At 30.0% G+C, this 25,906-nt stretch overlaps 1 protein-coding gene across 1 annotated transcript in view; it reads left to right on the top strand.

Annotated features, from left to right (window-relative positions):
• Positions 1–23,281, top strand: part of LOC126747780 (headcase protein) — a 297,681-nt gene extending 274,400 nt beyond the window's left edge. The window contains exons 5-8 of the mRNA XM_050456581.1: positions 4,665–4,853; positions 5,010–5,195; positions 7,625–7,850; positions 10,312–23,281. Coding sequence (XP_050312538.1) covers positions 4,665–4,853; positions 5,010–5,195; positions 7,625–7,801 — 552 coding nt within the window. The 3' untranslated portion in view covers positions 7,802–7,850; positions 10,312–23,281. The remainder of the gene's footprint in view (positions 1–4,664; positions 4,854–5,009; positions 5,196–7,624; positions 7,851–10,311) is intronic.
• Positions 23,282–25,906: the final 2,625 nt, after the last annotated feature.

The following is a 25,906-nucleotide window of genomic DNA, read 5'->3' as shown; positions in this document are numbered from 1 at the left end:
TCATATTTGTCTTTAGGAACTCTTCAATCTTTAATAGTTTGGACCTCTGCCTGATCAACTGCAACTCCTGTACTCGAAACGGCGTGACCCAGAAGTTGCACAGCTATTTGAAGGAGATGATATTTTTTTGGGTTCACTTTCATCCAGAACCGCGTAGCCTCAAGAACACTTTTTCTAGATTTTTTTTCTGGTGATCCTCAAACGATATTCCTACAACATGAATGTCGTCAAGGTAAAAAACGTGCATTCAAATTCTTGCAAGGCTCCTATTTAAACTTCGTGACTAGAGTTTAACATTAAACTTAGTAGAGGTTTAAAGAGATTGTGCTAATACCTTAATATTAACACATTATTAAAAATGTTCATGGAATATGTCATAAATTTTGACTTTTCTGTTCACAACTTTATATTCTTACGAAGCGCACACAAGATAATATGCTTTAAACTAAAAGGCAATTTAATAGCTAGTTTACAACGCTTTTAACTGCAACGCTCAATTTTGCAACATTAATTTGCTTTTTATTTAAATTATTAAATACAGGAAACAGATCTTTCCCATTTAAAGATATGGACGGGAAAGGTTTTATATATACCATTTCCGTCAAAAGACACAACTGTTAACTAACTCTTTAAGATCAACTTATGTGAAACAAAATTAACATCGACTTCGATGTTTTGGGTTTTTGATTTTACGTCGCTGGCTGGACGGAGCAAAGATCTTGCCTGGTTTGCATTTATCGTCATACTGGGTGTGGTGCGGGGTAAATTTCGTGTCGCCACGGCTTGATCGGGGCAAGACAGACCCAGACACCAATTCCAGGTATCGGAGAGTTTTTGTAGACTGTAGTTATTATTTGAGACAAATTTAATTTGTCTGTGTTGAGAAATTGATTTCGCAACAGCTCCCCAGACTTTCGGCACCGATTTTTCAACTGCGTGTGGTAGACATGTTTCAAGTGTGATTAGCCATAATGCATATCCAAATTCCTCACTAGGTGGTCGTAGACTTCTTGTTCGTCGGGAGATATTCTTTGCAGGATGGCAGCAACATACACCACCGTAAGGGCAGTCGCCTTTTCCTGAGTAAGTTTTCTCTAGCCATGAAAGAATCTGAACCATGAAAATATATGTCTCAACTACTTGAAATAAAGTAGAGTAAAGTGAATATTAAACCTTCTGAAATGTTTTAACGTTAATTAGGACTTATATTCTTTATAAGAATATTCCAAGAATTAATATAACCGAAACTATATTATTATACTTATGAAATAGTAACCGTACCTATTCTGCCCTCGCAAATTATAGCAAATATAAAGATTGAATACAACTATTCGCTATAAAAGGTTTGGTAATAAACAAGACCTACATAAATATAAAGAATTGTCCCCCCTGGTCAAAATATCATTAAAGAGACCACAGTAATACCGACTCTAATAAATGTTGAAAATTAATACAAAGTTCGCAATGCAGTAACCTATTTTTAAATGATATAGCTAGCAATGCTAATGGATAGATTTTATCTAAATCTCAAAGCATAGCTGATCCACTTGAGACATTTTTTTTTAAATTTAAGCTAGCACACAAAGTTAAATAGCAAAAGAATAGGTTTACCGGGTACTCCGTAAGAAATTGGTTTGCTCCTATTCGTGATGTCTTATGTTTTTTTGCCTTTGGTTCTCGTTGCCCTACCTTGAAGAAGTCAAAAAGCAGAAACACGTGTCGGCAGGCACCATCTTTACTTGTTCTGCGTCCGTCTTACAGAGTATCCCGGTAAACCCATTATTTTTTTAAATTCATATAACTTGCGTTTAGCGACGCTTGAGCTTGATAGTAATAGTAGCACTTTTGCTGACACAATCAATTTAACAAAGTTTAGTAAACGAAAATATAGAGACGAGCTGTTAAAGCAATTAAGTCCAACGGCATAATACTCAAAACTCCAAGATCGAGACTTTTCACAAAAAAAAATACAGAAGTATATTTAGGATAAACTATTGAAGAGAGACTGTATGTTTTTTATTTTGAATTAACTTACAACTACACCGTAAGTATGGACTATTTTTTTTACAATTTCGGTACTATTTATTGGAAACTTTCCATTTATATCCATCTAAGCTATAAGAATTCAGCGCACTTTGTTTGGAAGAGCACAAAAGTTTTCGAAGTCATTTTAACGTAAACGCCCGAGGCATAAAAACCAAAAATATCAGCATTCCTATAAAAGTTTTAAAGTTTCGTTTCGAAGTTTGATTTCCTAAAAGGTTTTTTTTAAATTAGTTGCCTATTTTATAAGGATAAAAAAAAGCTTTTTTATAAGTTTAACGTTCAGTTACCACTCTTAAATGCAATAGGTCAGATAAAAAAAAGAAAAGTTTGTGTATGTACGGCATACATTATACTTCAATAAAGTCACAATTTGAAAAAAAAAGTCTGATAAATGGAAACGATGACTTTAAATATTTTTATATTTATAAAAGAGACGCGTATAAGGGAGTGTCAACTTAGACAGGTGAAATACATTGAAAAATACGATTTTCTTTTTTGAATTTCGTTTGGAAAACGTGATTTGAATGAATATATCTTGCACATGAAGTATAAAATATACAAAAATTTTAAAAGTCATAAGGTTACTGTAAGTTTAGCATCCCTAGAAACCCCAAAAAGAATCATGAAAAAATATAGCATCATATTTAAATATGTGTTATATATTTTTATGCTTCACTTAAACCAACGCGGTCATATATCATTGATGCCAATAAAAATGTAAATTTATGTGAAGGCTTTTACATCTTCGTCGCCTATAGTAAATATGACAAATCTCTCAAGATCTCTTACAAAAATATCCCTATAAATTTCTTTATAAGTCCCTTATACTAACTGGACATATCTTATCCGACGGACCCGAACCATTTTTCTATTTACAAATACTGTATCCCCTATACACCATTTGCACATGAAAAGATCCGAAAAACTCTGCTATAGGCATTTTCAATTTTGACTTATATTGTTACACGCTGACATTTCCATTACGTTAAAAAGCGTAATGTATAGGATTTCGCCAACTTTTCGACAAGGGGATTGACAACAACGGACTGAATCGGTTAAGTTGCTTAAAAGGTTTCTCTCAGGAAATAAGGCGGATAAATACCTGAAAGTTTGATAACATTTCACAGTGTAAGTTAAGATTAAAAATATCAGACGCTTCATTTACTATTTTGAATAAATAAATGATGAATCTTAGTCTAGAACCTCTTTGTCTGTAAGGTTATAGATGAAACGGTTGAAGCTACTTATTTATTACTTTCATAAAATATTAAATTGTAATTTTCTAACTTATCTTAAATTATTTAAAAAAATCAAACAAGTATATAGTTGGAAATATCTTACATTGACTTGTCTTGGCATCAAGGCATTTTTTATTATCTTAAAGATGATTGATTTATTTTAATAGGGTGGTGGGAAACTTTAAGTAGGGTTTGACCATAAAGACAGTTCGGGTCGAATTAGTGATTACTGGCTCTAACCTATGATTGTAGTTTGTAGTTTACAAGATAAATCATTTAAATCCTTAGGGACAATCTCGTCTTATACAATAAGAGGAATAGAATATAGAGGTAAGAGGTAAAATGATAAAGTATGTAGGGATATTTTATCTTGAGAAATTTAAGAAAATTATGTTTTGTTTGAAAAAAAAACCTTTTTTAAAATAATTAAAATACTTAAAGGATTTGAGTTCTTTTTTCTTTATAGCTTAAACTAGAATTTATCTTTAAAAAATTAACTGAACATAAACTTTAGATTACAAAGAACAAATTAAATGCTCTTAGTATTCAGATTGAAATATAAATCTAGTAGTAAATACAATTTAATTAAAAAGAATAACATACCAATTCTAGTACGATTTTAAAACCTATTTATTTGCTTCCTTTTTTAGGTCAGATTTTTTGTAGCTATTAACTTTGATCTTCAAAAGAGTCGATTAGTAAAACTGCCCGTTTTACTATTTTTATTATAATTGGAAGGAAGAATTTGCGTAGGTATCGGTTAGCATTAATAGTTTGAAGTCAATTTATTTAGAAATAATAAGCAGATCTTAATTATCAATTTTATATTAATGGTTGGGACGTCGTAATGATACTGACTTAATATTCTGTCGTGATATTCTTAACCTCATTACTAGTTTATTACACCATTCTGTTTCTGTCTATCAAGACTTTTAAAACTGATTTAAAATTCTCTTTTTAAAATATAAAAAGAATTGAAAAAACGAAAAATCAAGTATCTTATTTAACTAAAATCAATTTAAAGCAGACGGCGCCATCAGTTACATTTTCACATCGACGGTTTCCGACTATAGTTTTTCTCGGTTTTCCCCTTGTCAGAAAATCTTTTTCCGTTACTTCGCTTTGCCTGTTCGAATCATTCGATGTCAACTCAACTTTGCTTTTAATTTTCGTTCTTTTTTCGATAGTTTTTCACCACCGAAGATGGTGACGTTAGCCATATCTGTTTTCCGCAAAACCTATTAGAGTTATTTCCTGAGTAACGTTTCTTAGTTCTTTTTGTAGCTTGATTCTGTACATTAAAAAGCTTTAGGTATAATATCTAATGATAAGTTATGTTATTTATATTTTTCTTTTCAATAATTTTTATATTTGTTTCAGACCGAAGACGAGGGAAATCACGGAAACGATGACACCCGATGTTTCATTTTATCCACTTTGGCATCTCAAGGCCGTTCTAAGGTCCATTGCATTCTTTGCGAGGAGCAACTCTTAGTTTTTGACAGATATCCTTTAGTTGATGGAACGTTTTTTCTTAGTCCAAGGCAACACGCCAAGTCCTGCATCGAAGTAAGTCATAATGTAACTAAATATATTGGTTGTTTATGCAATATGCGTATTTTATTACTAAAAATTATTCTTTTTGCATACATATTTAATTTTTTAAAAATAGTTTTCAAATCAAAAAATTTATTGTTTAAACATATTTTGAATAATTTTTTCCAGGTGAAAGTTGAGGGCCGCACCCAATTTTTGACAGTCGTATGTATGGCCTGTCTGGAAGGAGTCAATGGCCGACAAATCGTGTGTCGGTTTTGCAACCAAAAATGGGATGGGTCATCGCTTATTTTAGGCAGCATGTATTCTTATGACATCTTTGCGGCCATGCCCTGCTGCACTGAACGGATTAAAGTAAGTGATTTCCCTTTTTTATCACGAATTTCTTGCAATTAGGCGAAGATTGCTTTCATTAAAGAAAATGTGTTTCTATCTCGTTTTCGACGCATCACGGACTTATTAATTTTACAAAACTTTAAAACGCGATTATTTCTTTTTTTTTATTCTTTATTTGATAGAGTCAATTGACTAATCCTGTCATGCGAAAGTGAAGTAAATAAATATGCCTAAAACTAATTCAGGGTTTTAAGTCATTTTTTATGTTGATTTGTAAATATTTTTTTATTATTCGGTGACATCTCTTTTCATTGAACTTCAAAATATATCAAGTTTAAAGCTACTCTTGTCATTAAATAAGAATTAAGTGATTACGATGCTTTATTGAGGATTTAATTAAGAAGATTTTTTACGCTTGCTGTTGCTCATAATTTAAATTTTATGTAAGTGAAAAATTGCTGAGATATCATGCAAAAACTTGAAAGGATTGACAATAAGTTATAATTTTCTAAGTATGATATTTCATTAGTTACTACAGCGTACTTTTATTTGAAATTGGTAAATTAACATATTCCTAAATACACAATAGCCTTTTTTTCAGAAATTGTTTTATATCAAGCCGTTAATAAATATATTAAAATTCCGAACGAGATTAAGTCGCTTAGTCCGCTTTATTTTGAATTTAAAATTAAAAACATTGTTGTGTACAGATCTTTAAATTTCAAGTCTATTTTAACATTCTAATATTGGAATGAAAAATTTTCTATCAGCTTAATTATGTTTCATTTAGTGCCTTGATTCGTTTAAGCAAATTACTTGGTTTACCACCTATTCCAGGAAACCAGGCAGGTATCCAGGAAGGGCCATTGGTCCCCCCCCCGAACTTCACGACAATTTAGTCATTTAGCTTGGTACTTGGAAGAATCAAATTGAATTTTTTATATATTTTTTTTTAATTAATTTACGTTTTTGACGTATTTTTGCGTTCAATTTCGCGACATACTTTTCAAGACATGTTTATGTCCGGTGATCTATAGTGTCTCTTTGCTTATGCTACGTGCGGCTGCTTGCAGTCCGTCTTCCAAATATGTGAATTTCGTATGTATGTAGTTATACATATATCGAGCACATAGATGAATATGTTTTTGACATCACATAGCTGTAATGCTATCACAACGCTATTTTTAAAAAAATTATTGTATCTTGGCCTATAGTTGAGATATGACAAAAAAATATAGCAAGTAAAGAAGTAAATATAGCGTATTTTCTATCAATTACAAATGATTGACAGTAAAAAAATGCACGTACCAACCGATTTCTTTTGTATTTTTGTCAAGAACAACTGTTGAAAAGAATAATATTTCATCTGATACTGTCGAAAAATTGTTGGTAGGCTACATTACGAATTTCAAGTGTCCCGCCACCTCCGGGAAATCGACTTATAGCTCTTTACATATGGCAGCAATAGATTGCAAACTTCAGATTGAAACAGCAGTGTTGAATTCAATTGTTATACATTTTAAGCAAAATTTCGTTAATTATTCAAAATAATTCAAGATTTGTTAAAATAACTTGTTACTCTGCCAACATTTTTAAAATTTTCTATTATTCGCTTAACAGCGTAACATGATGGTTTCTGTTTTTCTGGAAATCTATCGGCAAATATTTGACATGTTCTCGATAAAGCTTTGTTACATTCTCCATAGATAATAAACAAATTTAAATAATCTTCGTGCGTATAATTTAATCGCCCCGGCATATTAGTTTTTAAAAAATTACGAAATTACAAGCAATACTGACATTTTTATTGTAATCCATTGTCTTACTGCCGTTTCTAGCGGTTACTATGACAACCGTCATGGCCATTTACTCAACAATCCAATGAGCCGTGTTACTATGCGGCTTTTAATATTAGGCCAATTTTAAACTGCCAATATTTCGAAAAATATCAATTTTTAGACTAGATAACGTTATTATTAGTTATCTTTATAAAAAAAATAATAAAAATAGGTGGTTTCCATTTAAAAAGATTTTTTCATTTTAATTTTGAATGCTAGTTTTTAACCATGTATTAAAATAGTCTTTTAAAGTGGTTCTTCCTTTAAAATAAAACCAAAACTAACCAGGCTACTAAAAGCGAGTAATCGATAATTATGTTTGGGCTTATAAACATAATTTTTCACAATGAATTAAGAATATGTCAAAAACGGTTACACTTAGGTATAGGACATTATACACAAAATATACCTACAATTTTATGTGGAAGCCAAAAATATACAGGGTGCTCTATTTAAAATAACGAAGTTAACACCTACTTCTGGCATAACCGGAAACGTCACAACTGTCAAAATATCTTAGTTGTGTGGCTCCCATTGACTGTGCCATGTTGCCAAATTTTCATAAAACTTTAAAATTAGCATAGACTCATTTAATCGTTTTTTTTTCAGTGCAATTCTTGCTATAAACCAGTGCTCCATCCTGCACAACGGTTGAACTTCTTCAGCGACTACAGTCACATGGTACCATGTCCCCATTGCCGCACTCTTGACACCCATTTTGTGAAGCCACTGGGATTCTGCTATACTCGCCAGCAGATGTCGCGGTCATCGATTCTGTGGCCATAGCATGCGGCCTCTTGCGCAATTAAGCCGCCTTCTCCTTTGCAAACAATCGGTAAATAACCATATTATTTAATCTAAAAAAGTTGTTTGTAAAAAAGTCCAGTTCAGAGCTCTATTAGAATCTTTGATGTGCCGCGAATAGTCCGTGTGCCGGTGTTGCTTGTATTGACACATGGCATGCACGTTTAAATCGCAAAATTTTATGTGGAAAGAGTGATGAAGTAATATTCTAAGCGATATTTAATCATTCCATTAAATAAATAAATGTTTTTAATTTTTTTTTTATTTATCAAATATTCGTAAAGTTTGACCACAGACGCCCACGTACTATTTTGTTAGACGTCTGACCTCAGTCCCAGCCACTCAAGCGTGAAAAGTTGCACAGGTCCGGCCTTAAAATTTATTTATATTTAAAATTTTATTATTCGCGATTTTTGGGTTTAGTTTTATAAAGCTACAAATTCAGGATAGGTGATAGTAAGATAATATTTAATTTAAAGATAAGATTTAAGTACGTAAAATCAGTTTAACCACAAATTTTAATTCAATTTAATAAGTTTAGTTTTTGGCGCCATCAGTTTATAATAAGTGATGAGAGAATAGGTGGTACAAATTACTTAGGCCCATTTATTCTGTGAATTAAGGCATTAAAGATTTACTTTTTGACACAAAAGGGTGAAATGTTTTGGTTTGTCTTAAAATTTTATATATCTCTCCTATTATTGTGCATAATAGGAGAGATTAGATGAAAATTAACAAAAATAAATGCTTATACTGAAAATTAAGTATTATACAAAACATTACATTTTAAGTATACTGGATCCTAAAACTGCAGTGAGGATACTAAATACTTTTATAAATTTAACCACTCTTTTGAATCTGGCCCAAAGAGTTAATACAATTTTCTAAACTCTGTTTTTTTTGCCTGCCTTTGTTCTTTAGCAGTTTCTTCCACTAAGGAAGGAAACAGTTTCTCTGTTGCCGCTATGGATTCCAAGTTCATCTCGCACTGAAGCATATGGATACTAAAACAGATTTTAAAAGTGTACACGAGTAGCAGAAATAATTTTTAAATTTAATTAATAATAATAAATTTACAATTTTTTTTTTAAATAATTACAACTCAGATGTAAAATAGTCTTTTTTCTTCCAGTGAATTATGAAGCAAGTAGTCTTGTCTTTTTAGGACAGGACAAGTGTGGCAGTAACTGTAAAAAAAATAATTAAACTTGGTTTATAGTGTCTATGTAAAACAAATCATGAACAAATAACTTGTGTATCACATGTATCATACTATGTTTTGGCTAAATAATATATGGATTTTTCTTCCTCTTTCTCCCAAATTTTTTTAGTTTTCTCTATGGTCAGAACCTTATTGTTTTTGTAGCTAGAATACGCAACTTAGCAATTTGGCAATATCCATGTTAAGTCCTTGCATCTTTCCTTTTTTTTCTGTCTTTAATCCCTTTTTTTACAAAATAGCATATTGTACTATAGGGAACCACTGTTAAAAACGGTGTTTTTTGCAAAGCACTACAATTATTTGTGAACTGAGAATCATTCCTTATAGACAATTTGACAAATTAGTTTGGCGTCTATATTTAAACAATTACGTTTTAAAACTGTTTGACTTTCCCCTGTAGCTTCTACTTCCCTTGCTTCTTTTTGCTTCATCAACACTAGAAAATGAACTGTCAGAACTATGTAAGTCTAAATCTCTGTCCAAATCACTCTTATTGTTTTCATCACAAATGTTATTGTGCACCCACGGTCTCCATAAGCCTGCAAAAACACTTTCCTCTTCATTTGCCAAATTTTCCTGCCTATTTTCCCAGGGCTGAAACATTTTAAGGTCTTTAGGTATAATAGCAACACAAATACAAAAAAACACACTTTCTTACAGTAGAAACTGCAAAAAATTTAGACGAATACAGGATAAATTCTAAATTCTCCACTTTCATAAACGTGTAAAAAGCAAAACCGTCAAAACCCATCAAATCAAATAATAATAACATCACGTGACTCCCCTCCCAACTATTAAAGGCAATAGTCCCATCCTTTAAAATGTCTTTAAAAACACGACGAAAATAATACAAAAACAGCCCAAAAATTTATTTGGGTTCGGCCCCGTAATCCTCAAAATCTGTGGGATAGAGAGAGATACAGACTTGCACAGCCTAAAGTAGGAATCGCCAGATCGCAGGTGTTTTATCTTTGTTTAATAGATTGGCTAAAAAGAGGTGAGAAGTCTGTGAGTGTTTAAAATGTTTTGTAAAATGCTTGGATTTTAGTCCGCGGTCAATTTTTTGATAATATTCTCTTGTTGTATTATTTTCTTTCTAAAAATAGAAACTACTGTAAAACATGAGGTTTAACATATATTTAAAATCATTTCATAGATAAACTATATAAAATGGTTCCATTTAAACATGTGTATTAGGCGACAAAAATACGACATAGGCGCACGGACTATTTATGAATTAGAATATTTCATAACATATTTTTAATTTCAGGTACTACGATGCGTCACATGAATTGCACGACACAGCAGCTAAGTCCTGCCTCAATTCAAGTAAGTCAATCAGCCTCACTTTTTGGGGCAGCCAGTTATAATCCACCAATAGGAGCAATAACACCGCCAAAAACTTCTATTGATGACGTAAACATTTTACCAATACGAGGCGTCCAAGATATCACTCCTAGATGTCAGGCTTCTCCAGCTTCTCCTGACGCATCAATGGACCTTGACTTGGGATTATTATGGAGAGAGCTGGCGGGATTGCGCCTCGACGAGTTTTGTCGCCTTCAGTTGACCCGAACACGTTAAATTTGTTTGTCGTTTGGAGGTTTGAGTTTTTAGTTTATTTGTTACGTTGTTGCATTTTAGTAACTATTGTTTTTGGTTAGGGAAACTAATCGTTCCGTTTTCGATTTAGGCGCTAAATGAATTTACTATACATTCCGTATGGTGTTGGATGGTAAATACGTTTTATTTAAGACAACTGCCAACATAGTTCTTTTTAATGATTCTAATCAATAAAATCATCAGTGATGATGAGAGTAGATCAGTTTTCCCTTCCTTAAATCATTTGTTTAGTTAAATATCGTTATGTTATTAGTTTATTACAATTATTATATGTTTGTTAGTTTGTAGTAGAATTTCTTAAAACCTATTTCTGCGTTACTGTAAGGGCAGAACTATAGTTTATAAAGCTTATCGATAAAATAAATAACAATTTACTACGGTATATATACACCAAATGATTTTTATAATATTGATTTTATGATACCAACAATTTTTACATACGTAAACCGTAATTAGAGGATTTGATTGTGCGGAAATCTCGTTCAATTTTGAAACGGAATTTGATATGTAGGATATAATAGAGCAATAATCAATATAATTTTTTTTTGAAAAATGGTCAGATGATATTGGTTTGCATTTTTTCTAGTAAAGTTAATTTGCATCAGCATATAGTCTTTGAGCTTATCTTCTAAAGGCAATTAATTAATTTACGGAACAGCTTAATGCAGAAAATATTTCTTAGAATGCCATACCGGATGCGTAAAGCCAATCCCTTGTGTATGATATACAGAGCATACCATATTCTGCAACGCGCAGGGTCTTGTCTGCCTTAATATTGCGTTGCTTTCTAGACAAATGCCAGTGCGGTGCAGAGCAAATTTAAATTCGTGCAATTTTCTGCTTAATAACCTTATGCTTTAATTTTAAACATGACAGGTGTCTTTATTGCCAAAAATAAATTTCAAAAATATTTTAATTTTGTTTTAATTCACTTTTGTTTAAGTTTACTTAACTTCTTAAATAGAATTAAAAAAAATAATATTTTAAAATTGAATTTAAAATGTTAATTTAATTCAGTTGTCAAACTTATTATGAATAAATATCATTAATTATAATTAATTAATATTACAAGATTGATTCTAGATCGACAAACAAACCTTTATTATAGACTCCAAAATAATTATCAATAACAGTTAAACATTAAAAAACGTTAAAAAAATCTAATGTAACTTTGCCAATGAGCAGGAATTTTTAATTTATTTAGTGTTGCGATGAACTTTGTAATAGAAAAGGTACCTTCTGAACTCGGGTTCACTTTGAGTATATCCGCCACACGATTAAATTCCACTGCATTTTATTAAGTGCCTCATCAAAGCGACTGTTGTTTTCCTGCGTAAAGTCTTGTACATCCATCAGTACAACCGTGGCCAATTCTTCTTTTTCTTGTGTAGACAAAGTTGACTAAATGTGCTAAATTTTACATTCTAAAGAGTTTGAATCCAATTCGGAATCCATATTTTCATAAAATTCTTTTGGTGCAGATTGTCCAACCGCATGTTTTTTGTCAACTTGATAAATAGTAGTGATTTCTTTTGCCTTAAAACACATGTGCTTGTAATCAATTTGGGGCTTAGAACATCTTAAATTAGCAAATTCTAAAAATTTCCGTCATCAACAACAAAATCAACTAGCGCACAGAATTAAAGGTTTTGCATCTTTGCAAAACTAAATCTTTAAAAATTCTAATAGACGCTTCGGTCTTATTGTTACCCCTTGTAATTAGATCAGCTCTATATGAAAGACACCATTCTTCTTTTCGAAACCGAAGTTTCTTTAAATACAGTAATAGCTCATTATTAATTTGAGTTACATCGCTATTTATAAAAACGTTGTAAAGTTCCTCGGCATCTTCTGTGGTTTTTGCAAAAAGAACCTGTTTGAACATTTCCATAATTCTTTTTTTTCATTATCATTTTTTTGTACCTTATGTTCAATTTGCCATAGCCACCTCCAAAAAGCTTGACAAAAATGAAATGTACATAAAAGCAGGGTAGCATTAGGAAATAGTGCTGATAATGCATTACGTTCCGCGGAACTATCATCAGTCATAAACACTTTTGGACAAAACTGTTTATATTCCACTTCGATTGCTTCAGTAGCCGCTGCAAATGCCAAAGTGTAGTTAGCTTCTGTTTAAGCAGTATAAAGAATGCAGGCAACTGGTAAGGCCCCTATTTTATTAGAAGTGCAAAGAGAAAAGTGAGGCAAGTACTAGTTTGGTCACATGATCCACTGGAGTCCACAAAAATCATCTTATTTGCCATTCCCTCAGGAAATTTACGACGCATAATTGGCGTCACGATAACTACGATGAAAGGATCCTCCCTAATAACTAAATTAACTCCGAATTCATGCAAAACCACTTTGTTCTCTTTAAGAATTTCAATTGCTTCTTCACGGCTGCCGTATTTACTGGTGCGCCATTAATCATATAAATATTTGACTGGTCTTTCTGTGGGATTTTCTCTAGCAATAGCAAGTAGATATAGCATATTTACATTTAGGGAAGTGTTATTACATTCAGATAATTTCATTTTATGGTACACCCTAGCAGCAGATGGCGACATTCCGGATATAAAGCAAAACACGTAGATATCCATAAGTTTCTGCTACATCTGTTCTATGGGAATGATTAAATTTTTTTTTTATTACAACGTTGATCCCATCTTTTAACGACAAATCATTTTCTTAAATTTAATGTCTATTAACGCTTTACAGTTTTTGTCTCTAATTCTACAGGATTGTTTTTTTCTTAAAGTCACTTTGTTAACTGACGAATGATGGCGAACGAGACATGCATATAACTTACGAAATTCATAGCGTGTTGCATTTGGAAATCGCCTTAAAATTACCCAGTTTGTATTAGTCAAGTGAAAAGTCTTTCAGCCAATTATCACATTTTTCGTCTACTGTGTCCTTTTCTAACAGTTTACACTGCACCAAACAAACGAATTCTTTACTGTTTCCATTTAATTGTAGTACGAGCATGTCTTCGCACGAACCTCCTATCAAACTTTACAATTGATCCAGATTCATTTTTTTCTTTCATGACACCGATTCAATAAAATAAAATTTAGTGTCTTTTTTTGGGTTTGACGAGCAAAGTAATTAGAGAAATACTAATTTTTCTGTTGCCGATGTATCGATTATTTTAACACATCAGTCTCAATAACACCACCGTACGATTGTTTACATTTTCGTAGCATTAAACTAATAATAATTAATAATACTAATTGAAACATAACCTCTAATAGCCCTATGTAAAACATGTGATAGCTAAACTAATTTTCTTAAACGTTTTTTAACTATAAGCGACGCTTGTCTGTATCGTACTGGTATTTATCTAGCAAGCAACGCAATATTAAGGCAGACAAAATCCTGTGCGTTCCAGAACACCTCATGCTCCGTACTATACAAGGGATTGGCTTTACGCATACCGGACATTATGGAAATAACAAAATGATAAAAGAATGAATGAATTTTGCATAATTTTATTTTTTTAAATTTAACTGTGAAATTTCTAGCGATTCTACAAACTGGATAATTTTCCCAAAAAATAATTAGAATATTTTTGCATCAATTGAATCATATCTTTTAACTCAGCATCCTTTGGTTTGAAATTCTACTTAATATACTTACCGTTTAGTAGAAATCCATTACATATCGATTGCAAGAAACTCTTAGTGAATATTTCTGGTCTGTTTTCATTCCAACAACCGATAAATATTTCTCAAACCTTTTGGTTCTATATCTAATAATCTCTGGCTACTTCAACCCACAATAATTTGAGTTTTTAAAAACTTTTCTGTTTAATATTTTTATGAAATTTTTGAACAAACAGTTGCCAGTGCTAAGAATATTATATATATATATATATATTTATATAATATTCTTAGCAAATTATGACCGAATAAATCGACGGATTATTGTGACTTAAAAAATGTATATATAAAAGGTTATGACTATAGTTCTGCCAATGAGTAAAGTTCGACGTTATATTAAAGTGAAAGTAATAATATTTGTGATCTAATAATACCATTTTAATTTTTTTGTCATAACATATGCCAAGAAGGCATCTTTTAGGACTTACTAAAAATTGTTAAGCATAAAATACTGATACATTTTTTAAGAGTGAACCGAAGCAATCCATTTTTATTACCCTTTGTACATAAATATTTTGGTAAGCGAACAAACGATAATTTGTTTTAAAATTTTTATATAAGGTGTTTAAATTAAACTAAGGTTTACTATGTAAGTTAGTGTGATAACTTAGATTTTAAAGTAACACATAAAATTTAGCCATTATACATTTGAAGCTATTATAAATAATTTAGGCATATTTAGCAAGATTACTTTCAATTTTCGCGACCTAATATAACGTCATTTTAAGATTATAGCACATTTTAGGTTTCTGACTTAAGTTATTTTGTTTATTTATATATATATTAGATTTAAGTTAGTTAATTTTTCCCTATGTGTTTTGTTTGCACGTTTTAAAAGCTTATTAGCCTAATTTCTTTTATTTAATGTTAGGCTCATTAAAAGCACCTTGAGTGATAAGATTTTACTTTGAGAAAAGATATTCTTAAGCTTTTAACGCGGCTATATTATTTTACTGATATTTGATTTCTGGCTATCACAGAATCCATTAGTAATTTTAATAATTATTTTAAACATTAGTTTTGTTCTTTTATTTTCCTAGGGTTTTCACGTTTTCTCATGTTATTTGACAAACTACTGCTAAATCTTTCTATAAAGCACTTAATATATACATAATTATGTCCGTCGTCAGTTGTTCATAGTGCTTAAATACGTTTGTAATTAGGCCTCACTATTTATACAAAGTAACTTAGATATTTGCCCCGGCTCTGCGAAAGTGACTAGATTTAAAACTAGTCCATGCCACGCATAGAATTGCCAATTATGGACTAGTAACTCTGTATATATACGCAACGTTTAATAACTGCTATGTACTAATACTTTAGTGATAGATTTTTATACTAAATGTTTGTACACGCGGAAAAGGTGAGAAAATGGTAAATGTTTAAATTTTTTAGACTTGAGATGCAGTTATATTATTGATTTATATCTTATCGATTTTTCATATCTTTTTAAAAGATCCATTAAGCCTGGTCTGGTGTAAAGAAACATTAAATATAAAATGTATAGACAACTTTTTAAAATATGTTAATTTTTTAGTAATTTTGTTTCAAATTTTCAATTTGAAAAGGTTTGTTATAATACGACATTTAAATAATAATAATTTAAATTTAAAGATATAGCCCGTACCAAATAAACTTCGATGTACGTCACGTGTGACGTAATTTAGCTGCCACCCAAACGCACATTTTTGTGTGGCTAACTGACTATATAAATTTAAATTTCCTGCTTCTCAATTCTGCTGATAACAGATGGCATAATGTTTTGTATTTTTTAAGTAAGATGTATTTATTTGCAATTTGTTTAACGTAATATATATGTATTTAATTCGAGTTACTATTAAGACAAGTTATTATGATTTATTATTTTCACTTGCTGAATATGTTGATTTAACAAACTTAAACGACGCTGAATATGTTACGATTGATGGCACGCATTGAAACTATTTGGAAGAGGTGAATTATATATAAAATATTTTCACAATTTTTTGTGCGCTTTTTCTGAATAAATTTGTGATATTTAACCAGTTTCTTTACATCAACTAGGGATCATTTCGATTTGTTCTTTTAATATATATCCTATACAAAATGCTTTAGATTTATTAACTTTTAAAAGATTTTATATATACTGGAAAGTCTTCCCATTTTGAACTGAAAAATAGAAAATACTGTTGGTTGGATACATTTAATTTATTTCTAAATAATAAAATAAAATAGTGTCATACGCACCTTTTATTCATGTCATGAATGTCATGCATCGCTTGATTCCTAAACTCTAACTTGAAAGGTTTACATATGACGCGTTATAACAATTTTAAAACGTGTTTATTACTAAAATAGAATAAGTTAATGTGACAATAGACACTATAAGGTTCTATAGGTTAAGCACTCTTGGGAATTAAGCAAATAATTGTTTAGAATGAACTTCAAAATAATATCTTTTTAGTAAATGCCTGATCAGTAACGTGTTTATTTAATAATATTTGATCTATTTTTCTGGTAATCATGCTTAATACTATCTCTATTTCTTTAACAAATAAACTTTACTTGTCTAAAAAAATTAATGATATTAAAATTTGATTATAAATAAACATAATATTTAATTTATTTGTTAAAAGTGACTTATTTCTTTTAAACAAAGTTAGTGTTTATTAACACTTCCTTTCGAATAATTAGTCACATACACTGCGTTCCAAAATTAACGCATAAATTTAAAAATTGCATTCTTTTTTCGAATGTTTTTTTGTCCTTCCAGCTCATTTTTAGTCTTTCTAGTTTAATTCATAAATAATTAAAATAAAAATACACAACGTGTTATAATACCAAAAAATAAATAAAATTATTCTATTACAAAATATATAAATTATGACGGTTTGATAACGATCCCTTTTATTGATGATTATGGTTCTTTTTTATCTTGTCCTATCTGACCCCGAATTGCTACTAATTTCAAATAAAAGTCATTCGAGTTATTTGGGGGTCTTGGCAGCTGTCGCAGTCGTCTCCACATGTAGTCTGTTGGATTGATATCCGGATTTCTGGTTGGGATATCAATTTCGGATCCATGCTAAGTATTTGGACTTTTGCAAGGTACTTCTGTACCACCACATTATCTTTTAAAATGTTTGTAATGTACCTCTGTGCAGTAAGCCGTCCTCTATCTACAAATACTAATTCTGTATGGCGTTCTATATTATTCCCGCCTGACACCGCCCATCATTACTGACCACTACCAGAACTAAAGGTTTCCACTATATTGTAAGACGCATATCGTTCTCCTAACCTTCGGTACACTCTATTACATCTATCGTCAGAAAAAATACAGTATCACTGGTGAGTAACGGAATAGTAGCTGCTCCAGCAGGCCTCATATTGGTCTTTGCTAGCCTTCTTCTAATTGTGTTTTGACTTAATCTAAAATTGGAGCGCTTCAGGAACTTATTTTGTAAAGAAGTGCTAGACACAAAACATGGCCTCAAGGTACCAATTCATAAAAATCGGTCTTAAACTAAGGTTGTAACTCTTTCACGACGTCTTAGTCTTTTAATGTGCCAACTTATTCAAAGCGCTGGAGATGGTTGAGTTGTTGACATTAAATCTTTTAGTAAGCTAAATTTGGGTATTCTCTTCTTCCTGAAGAGAAACAACTTAGTCAGCTTCTGACAAATTGTGGTTTTCTCGTTGCGGCAGATTCATTTTGCAAGAACTCATTTATGTAAAGTTAAAGTTGAAGAAAAAGGCATGAAATGCTCAATGGAGAAATGTGAATTTAAACACTTTTCATCTTTGTTCTGGTTTTCCCTGTAAAAAGGTTTGCGTTTATTTACAATTCATCAAAAATCAACCGTGAATAGTCCAATTTCAACAATACATGTAATTCTACGGTTTCAGAAATATTTTAATTAAAATATTTATGCGTTAATTTTGTAGCGCAATATATTCGAAAATTTGCATTAAAGCCCTTTTGTCACACGAACCATTTATATTCTAGTAATAAAATAAATATTTAAACTTACATATTGTCCAACCAAGATGCATTGTCTCATTGAAAAGACTCATATATATATTTTTTTTTTAATAATTTACAAAAGCATTTTGTATACAAATATCTACGCATAGGTGACAGCCTTTTTAGAAACGGACGTACAAATATCTCAGAAGCCGCTCACAGTTAAAAATAATATATCTCGCAAATACCTCTAAAAAGAATTTAGTCAGAAAGTAAGTAAACTGCTGGTCAATTATCATTACTTACTATATTTACTACAAAAGCTAATATATTTTATATAACTCCTAAAAGTGATTTGATCAATTAATTAAATAAAAGGATTTAATTAGTTTCAAATTCTTAAGTTTTTTTAAGCAATACTCCAATCTGAAATTACTTCATTTACAAATAATAATCGAACAGCAATTTACATCTAAAATTATATTTAAAGCTTAAGAAATCCATTTAAAAATAGACAATAAGACAGTTAGTGAGCTCTCAATAGTTTATTTTTAGGTTTCTTCAATTTTATCAAACAAAATATTTTTTTTTAACCTTTTTTTATATATAAAGCTTTAAATATTATTTTAGATTCTTTATCAAATGTGGCAAATATAGGAAAATGCTTTGAGTACAAACCGTTCGTTATTTTTGCAAATTTTATAATAATATCTATATATTTAATTAATCGTTAATATGAATAAAACAATTCTTATTCCCGTTTAGTCAAATTTTGTTTCTATTTGTGTTTCGATCGTGTTAAATCTTTATTAGCCAAACAAATTCTAGTATACAATTAGTTTAATCTTTTGATTTTCTATTAAGGGTTGGATAAAAATTTCAATTTAGTTATTAAAACAAGCATGTCCAAACAATTTAACCATTAACGACTAAAGAAAATATTTTCAGAACGCGACAATAATATTTTATTTTCAAGCAATATTCAAACATTTTTATGGAAACCAGCCCTTATTATATATTATATTAATTAAAATAGAAAAATGAAAAATTATCTGTTATAATGAATTATATTTTGATTTTATTTTAGAAAATTGTTGTACTTGTAAAGCTTATTTGATTGGGTACTCATCTTCATTAATTTCGGAGAAGTCAACAAAAAAATAAACTTTTTGACAACATTGTAACTTTTTGTACAGCGTAAAATCGATCTAATTTGCACTTCTCCAAAGCTAATGTAATATTTGTGCAGATATAAAATTTGATAATTTTTAATTAAAAATCGAAATCTCTAAGTAATAAAAAAGTTGTTTGCCGAAAGAATTGTCTGTCTGAGTTATAATAGTTTTATTATTAATTTAATGATATTTCCCAAGATATTTTAAAATGTACACGATATGTATGTTTCAAGGGCTCCTGAGGTCTTAAAACATTCGGAGGATTTTATAACTCTAGAAACTAGATTGTAAAATTTTCTAACTTTTTGCCTTGGATACCTTAAAAAAACGTTATCATTCTTGAAAATTTTTAATTTTGTTAGCTCGTAATAATCTGTTATTATTTATTTTTGCTTAAAAGTATTTCATTGTTTTAAAAAGACTTTAAGCAGATTCTGTAGACCTGTTAATTGTTTTACCGCCCATTATTTTAGCGTTGCCCACAATATAACAATTTATGTATAAAAATAATCACATTTGCTATGTGTGAAGTTGAAATTGCATATTGCTAGTTTCACTTAATCAGAAAATACTTTATATTGGGTTTGAAAAGTGCAATATTAAAATCTATTACCATAAAAACTATAAATTTTTAAAAGACATTTGTACCCTATCAAATAGTTTTTGGTTTTAAATTAATATACAATGTGTACCTTAAATTTAAAATAAGTTATTTTATCTTATTTTCCGTTACATTTGCCTTACTATACTAATCCTGATAAATACAGTATCACACAGCAACTATTATGACATAGACGATATTTTTATTATCTCTATATAAAAATGTATGTGTGTAAAAATTTAGTTTTGATTATTATTTATTTAATTATTCATTGCTTGGTATTGCTTCTGTCATAATCATAGCACCTACATATTTACAAAATATTGGCTTTATATTATCAGAGCCGCAGCTCAAGCTTATCCTTTTATTATCAGGCCTATTTTAGTCATCGGTCTATTAAAGACAACCATTTTTTTTAAACTGTAAATATCAATGTAGTTAAATGTGTTTCCTTTGGTACTATGTAAAAACAATATCGATTAGATGTGATGTTAGATGGTATTCGTTATAAGGTAATATTTAATCTATGTATCTTTAAATGTACGAACAGTTTTTCCGAATCCAATTCAATAGGCAGTTTTATGTAATAAATATCAGTTGAGCGTGAAAAATCGTGTACTCGTAAGTAACATACACCTCATTCAATGCATGAGTTATTGTAAAAATATTTTTTATTTACTTAATTCTAACTGTTTTTTAATTTTTATTTGTTCGTATTGGTTTTATTTTGAGAATATTTCACCGACCTAATAAAAACTGCTTGCTACATTAAGATGTATAACCTTAAGTGTAAATAAATGTGTTAAAAAGTGACACGGGCACCAAAGCTGGTGCGAGGACCAAGTGACTGTAAGAGCTGTTCTACAGCTAACCGACCTGTTATTGGAAGATATCTGTAGTCAGCACTGAGTTAATCAGCAGTTATTCATAATAATAGGACTACGAAGAGATAAACAAAGTTTAAACGAGTTCAATCTCTCACTGAGCTGTGCTCTTTCACTTTTAAAATACTCGTCATATTAAAACAAAGCAATTGCCTTTGACTAATATTCCTTTATAACAAAAGCAATATTCTTTTCACGACAAATCTTTATAATAAATACATATAAAGGGTCATACACCTTTTTAAGTTTAATGAAAACCTGAATTGCATATGTCACTTTGAAAAGGCATGCTATAAAATTCAATTTTTTAAATAAGATAACACTTATCTACCATTAACGTAGCGGAGAGAAAAAAATTGTTTAAAAGCCTTAGACCAAAGTATATTTTACTTGGCGAAAGTTTCATGCAATTTATAAAATCGAAAGATGGCAAATTACAATAAATTTTGGTCTAATAATTTCCAAACCAGTCCTTTTTTCTGCCAAAGTATTTTGGATAGAACCTAATTTTTCTTTAATAATAAAGCATTAAGTAATTTTTTCTTTGCGCCTACTTTTTAAAATCAGGGTAACAATCATACAATTTTTTTTATTTTAATGTGAAAATTGTACTTAGTTGTAGTTGAATTGCTTGCTGTAATGAGTGGTAGATGCGTATTTTTGCTTGTTGGAACCATATATATATTTACTGCCAATCAAGAAAAAATACTTTAATTTTTTTACGTCAAATTTACTCTGATAACTTTAATATCATCTATTTGCAGATAGATGGGAAGAAGGTTGGGAAAAAAATATTTGATATTATAGTTATTAAATGACTTTAAATGAGTAAAATTTGGTAGACTTTAAAAATTTAGGCTTAACGAATTGTCGACATTTAAAACATTTTGTGATATATATTTTTATACCTATTAGAATTTAGATTTAAATTAATAAGTTTTTCAAAATTACCGTAATGTTGAGAAATTGGCTCAAGAATAGCAGGATTTAAAATATCCTGTAAAATAAAACCAATGACTGGCAATTATTGTTAGGGAACTATGAGTGATAAAATTTTGATAACAAAAACAAAGAAATTGTAAAAAAAGAAAAAGCGTTGGCTATGAGATATTTTATTAAAAAAGCTGCGAATAGTATACCATTTTTTACAATATTAAGATAGGAGTTACACCTCTGTAGTTTGTAAGTTGCTTTTAATATTTTAGGTAAGATTCTTACGGTTGGATTTCTTGCTTGGCAGAAATGGTCTTTATTACCGCATGTGAGTGATTGACAGAACAATTCAAAAAAAAGTGCACGATTAAGCTTATTTCTGATCTTTAATCGCTACTGTCTAATTTAGTAGTTGTGCGTTAACGAATCCACATTCCTATCATAAGTTAAATAATTCATCTCAATAGGAATATTTACGCGCCTATTTACATCATCTATTCTATACATTATAAAATAAGTCAAACCTACATACGTAAGTTTCACCTATAAAGGTATAGAAAACTCAGCATTACTGCCATACAGTTTAAATATGAATAATAATATATGGCAAATTACATATACTATAGGCATAATATTAAAATATAGCTGGTAAGTTTGTCCACCAGGTAGGTGGCAGTAGCTTCTTGTTGAGAATCTAAAATAGGTAATTTGTAAACATTTATTTGTAATCAATCTAAATAAATTTTTAATAAAGTAGTTAAGGTTATACCAGAAATTCTAGACATTTACATGTAACAAAAGCACAATTACACCAAGACTGCGATACGCAACACAATTACCTCTCAACAATATTGCCAATATTATTCGACGTTGCCAAATATTAGGTTTTTATTACCAAACCTACCAAATTTAGGCATACCTCTTTTAAATCCACGCCCATTGTTCTGTTTGTCACCACGTTATTTTTTATCGGAGTACAAATTTTCCTTTTTTTAAACTATTTCTATAAAATTGTATACTTAAATAATCATTGATGTTGTAGTTTTTTGTAACTGCTCCTATTTGGGGATATATTTAAATCATATTAAGTAGTTTTTACATAACGGTTAAAATGCTCCCTATATATTTTCAATTAAACCGTATTATTATTACGTGGTAGTTCGAAAATATCGGTTTTTCTGATACTTCATGAGATCAATAAAACAATGAGTCTTTGATAATGTTTCTTCTTTACTTATCCAAAGATTGAATGGAGAATAAACATAAAACTAGGAATTTTTTTTTGTTCTCTATGAGGTCATACTCAAGATATACTTACTGCATATTTTTAATAGACACAAATTGAAAGAATGTGTCGAAAGTCGAAATACCTGTAGAGTAATTTAAAAAAAAATAGCATTTTTAAAATAAGTTTAACGAACTGTCGCATTTATGCAACCGTACTTTCTTATTACAAATAGCACCAAATAAATATACAAGGTGTTTTGCAGAAGTTCTGACAAACTTTAAGGTGTGATAAGTAAGTTAAACTTCTTAAGCCTTTTAGTAATTGTGCAAATTGTTTTCTTCCGTTTAATAGAAAATCTGGAAAAATGGTTCTTTTTGTTGACTGGACATTTTTTATCAACGGATTAATATCAAATATATATTTTTTTAAAAGTGATGGATGCATCTAAAACAAAAAAAAACTAAATCGTCTCAGTATTACCAAAAAAGAGAATAAATTTCAACCCTATAGTGATTTTTTTTTAATTAGGGGCGATTCAGAAGAAAAATATTGTTGGTTTTATTCGTGATAGTCACCTGTTTTTTAGTTGATGCACTTTCGCTTAAAGATTTGTTTTCAAGATAAATTTTTATATGAGTATGTCTGCCTTAATTAAGCACTTTACATAGAACGTGTACATATTTACGGCCAATGTATAACGTCCTAAATAGGAAGTATGAAGTTATTCGGTTTTTACGTTGCTCAGGGCCATACAGATGTATCCTATTTAAAAACGGCTTATTAACTTAATTCATCTATCAAAAATCCAATAATCTTTGAAAGCCACGTTTTTATAGCGAACCTATACACCAACCTTAATAAATATTACTTTGTTTTTTTTTTTTATACAATTAAAAAGAAATATTATTAAAGACTATTATATAAATTAATATTAATTTAATTAACCTATTATTGGAAAGTGTTAACAGAGAAAGGTATTTATGTCCGTTTATAGCGTACTGTAGTAGGGAAGGGCAGAGACGGCAGGAGCCCCTTTTTCCGCTGTGCATTACTGCTCCTTGGATTTAGATAGGAGTCGTATTACTTTAGTACAGCTTTAAAAGGGACAGTTTATCTGTTATATCATGTTGAATTTTGATGTTATGCTCAGGAATGACGGATGTTTGCCAATTATACTTCTATTAAACTGTTAAATTGGGAACCACCGGTTACGGTTTTTGCAAAAAAAATGAGTGATCACTGAATGAGTACAAAAAGCTGTCGTCTCGTCACCAACCGATTTTATTATGATTCTTAATAAAATATATTTTCAGAGTTTACCTAAGCAATATCATCAGAGTTTGTATGTTCTGTTTAAATTTATAATTGTTTTATCAGTGTACACAGTTTTGTTTGGGGCAGCTATTACCCTTATAAAATTGATAAAATTCTTGTTTCTAGGATAATAAAAATCGCACCTTGAGTAAACTACCTCAAAAATTTCACTTTCGTTTTTTAAATTATCTAGGTGTGGCGGAAATAGCGTTTCTTTTTAACAGTGTGTACACTGGAAAAATTATGTTTACAAAAAAGAGAAAATCCAAGATGTTTCCTAAACCCCAAATATTGGTCTTTTCTTGGTTTTCTGTTTTTAATCGTTAGTATTTAATTACTGAGTTTATTTATAAAAATTATGCACCTGTTTACGTGCTCAAAGTTTTAAGCAATATGTGCCATAAAATTTATATATACCAAAAAATTAAATGAGTACTTGCAGGTGCATAATTTTTAAATAAATAACAAAATTGTATTACTACTAGAGTACCTATGCTAAAGTTGGTGGAAATAGATTATCTTTTATTGTATTTGTAAGTATATTATTTGTAATCCTAGGTTAATGATCTATAATAATTAGTTTTAAGCCATGTATATACACCAGCTACAAAATTGGTTTAGATTTTTAAGAGATCGCTACCTAATTTTTAAGTAGGTTTTGAATGTGTTTTTATAAAGAGAGAAATATTTTGTGGTTGATGTATATAAATTTTTGATAATAGAGTATGTGAAAGGTTTTTATAATCGTGAAAAATATCAGTATATTGATACTAAATGATCGAGCTTTTACTGGCTTTTTATAATATTGTAATACAATGGGATTACATTTTTTTTAAAGCATAATAAATATAACCATTGTCTATAAAATATAATTTACTTTTTTTGTAACCTAATCGAAACCTAAATTGGTGTGGATGACAGGTAAGTGAAAAATGATAGGTAAGTGCAGCTATTTAATAAATATATGATGTTATTTTATTAATAGTCTATGTACAGGAAAGGGCCTCTAATTGCAATAAATTCGCTAGCGCTCTTGTAAAGAATATTTCAGAAAAACGCAAAAACACAGTCTACAAAAGTGGAAACATATTTTTTCAACCTCTCCGAAAAGGTGAAACTCAACCCTGCGTATTTTTTTTTAATGCAATAGTGCCACTTATGGCACTTATTGAATAGCTCTTTTAAAAATCAAATCGTCGGTGTTCTTATAATTGTGAAACAAATTATCCCTTGGCTTTAAATTAAAAAGAACTGTTTGAAGGTATGAAAATTTTAAAAATATATTTATTCGGGTTATTTCTCGACCTTAAATACGTATTTTGTTTAGCTTGAGTAAACATGACTCTGTTCAAAATAAAAGCTATTTACTTCTTGAAAAAGCCCCAAACGATGATAATATTCTGTTTATAGCTTCTTAAAACATTCGGTGTAATAAATTGCATTTCGTTGCTGGTTCTCTGGTCCAGTTTTTTAATATTTGTGGGTTTTGTAGCACAGAC

This window comes from Anthonomus grandis, chromosome 20 (genome assembly GCF_022605725.1).
Source record: "Anthonomus grandis grandis chromosome 20, icAntGran1.3, whole genome shotgun sequence".
NCBI classification, from domain to species: Eukaryota; Metazoa; Arthropoda; class Insecta; order Coleoptera; family Curculionidae; genus Anthonomus; species Anthonomus grandis.
The sequence above is the reverse complement of the archived record's forward strand: the minus strand, read 5'-3'. Positions and strand labels throughout refer to the sequence as shown.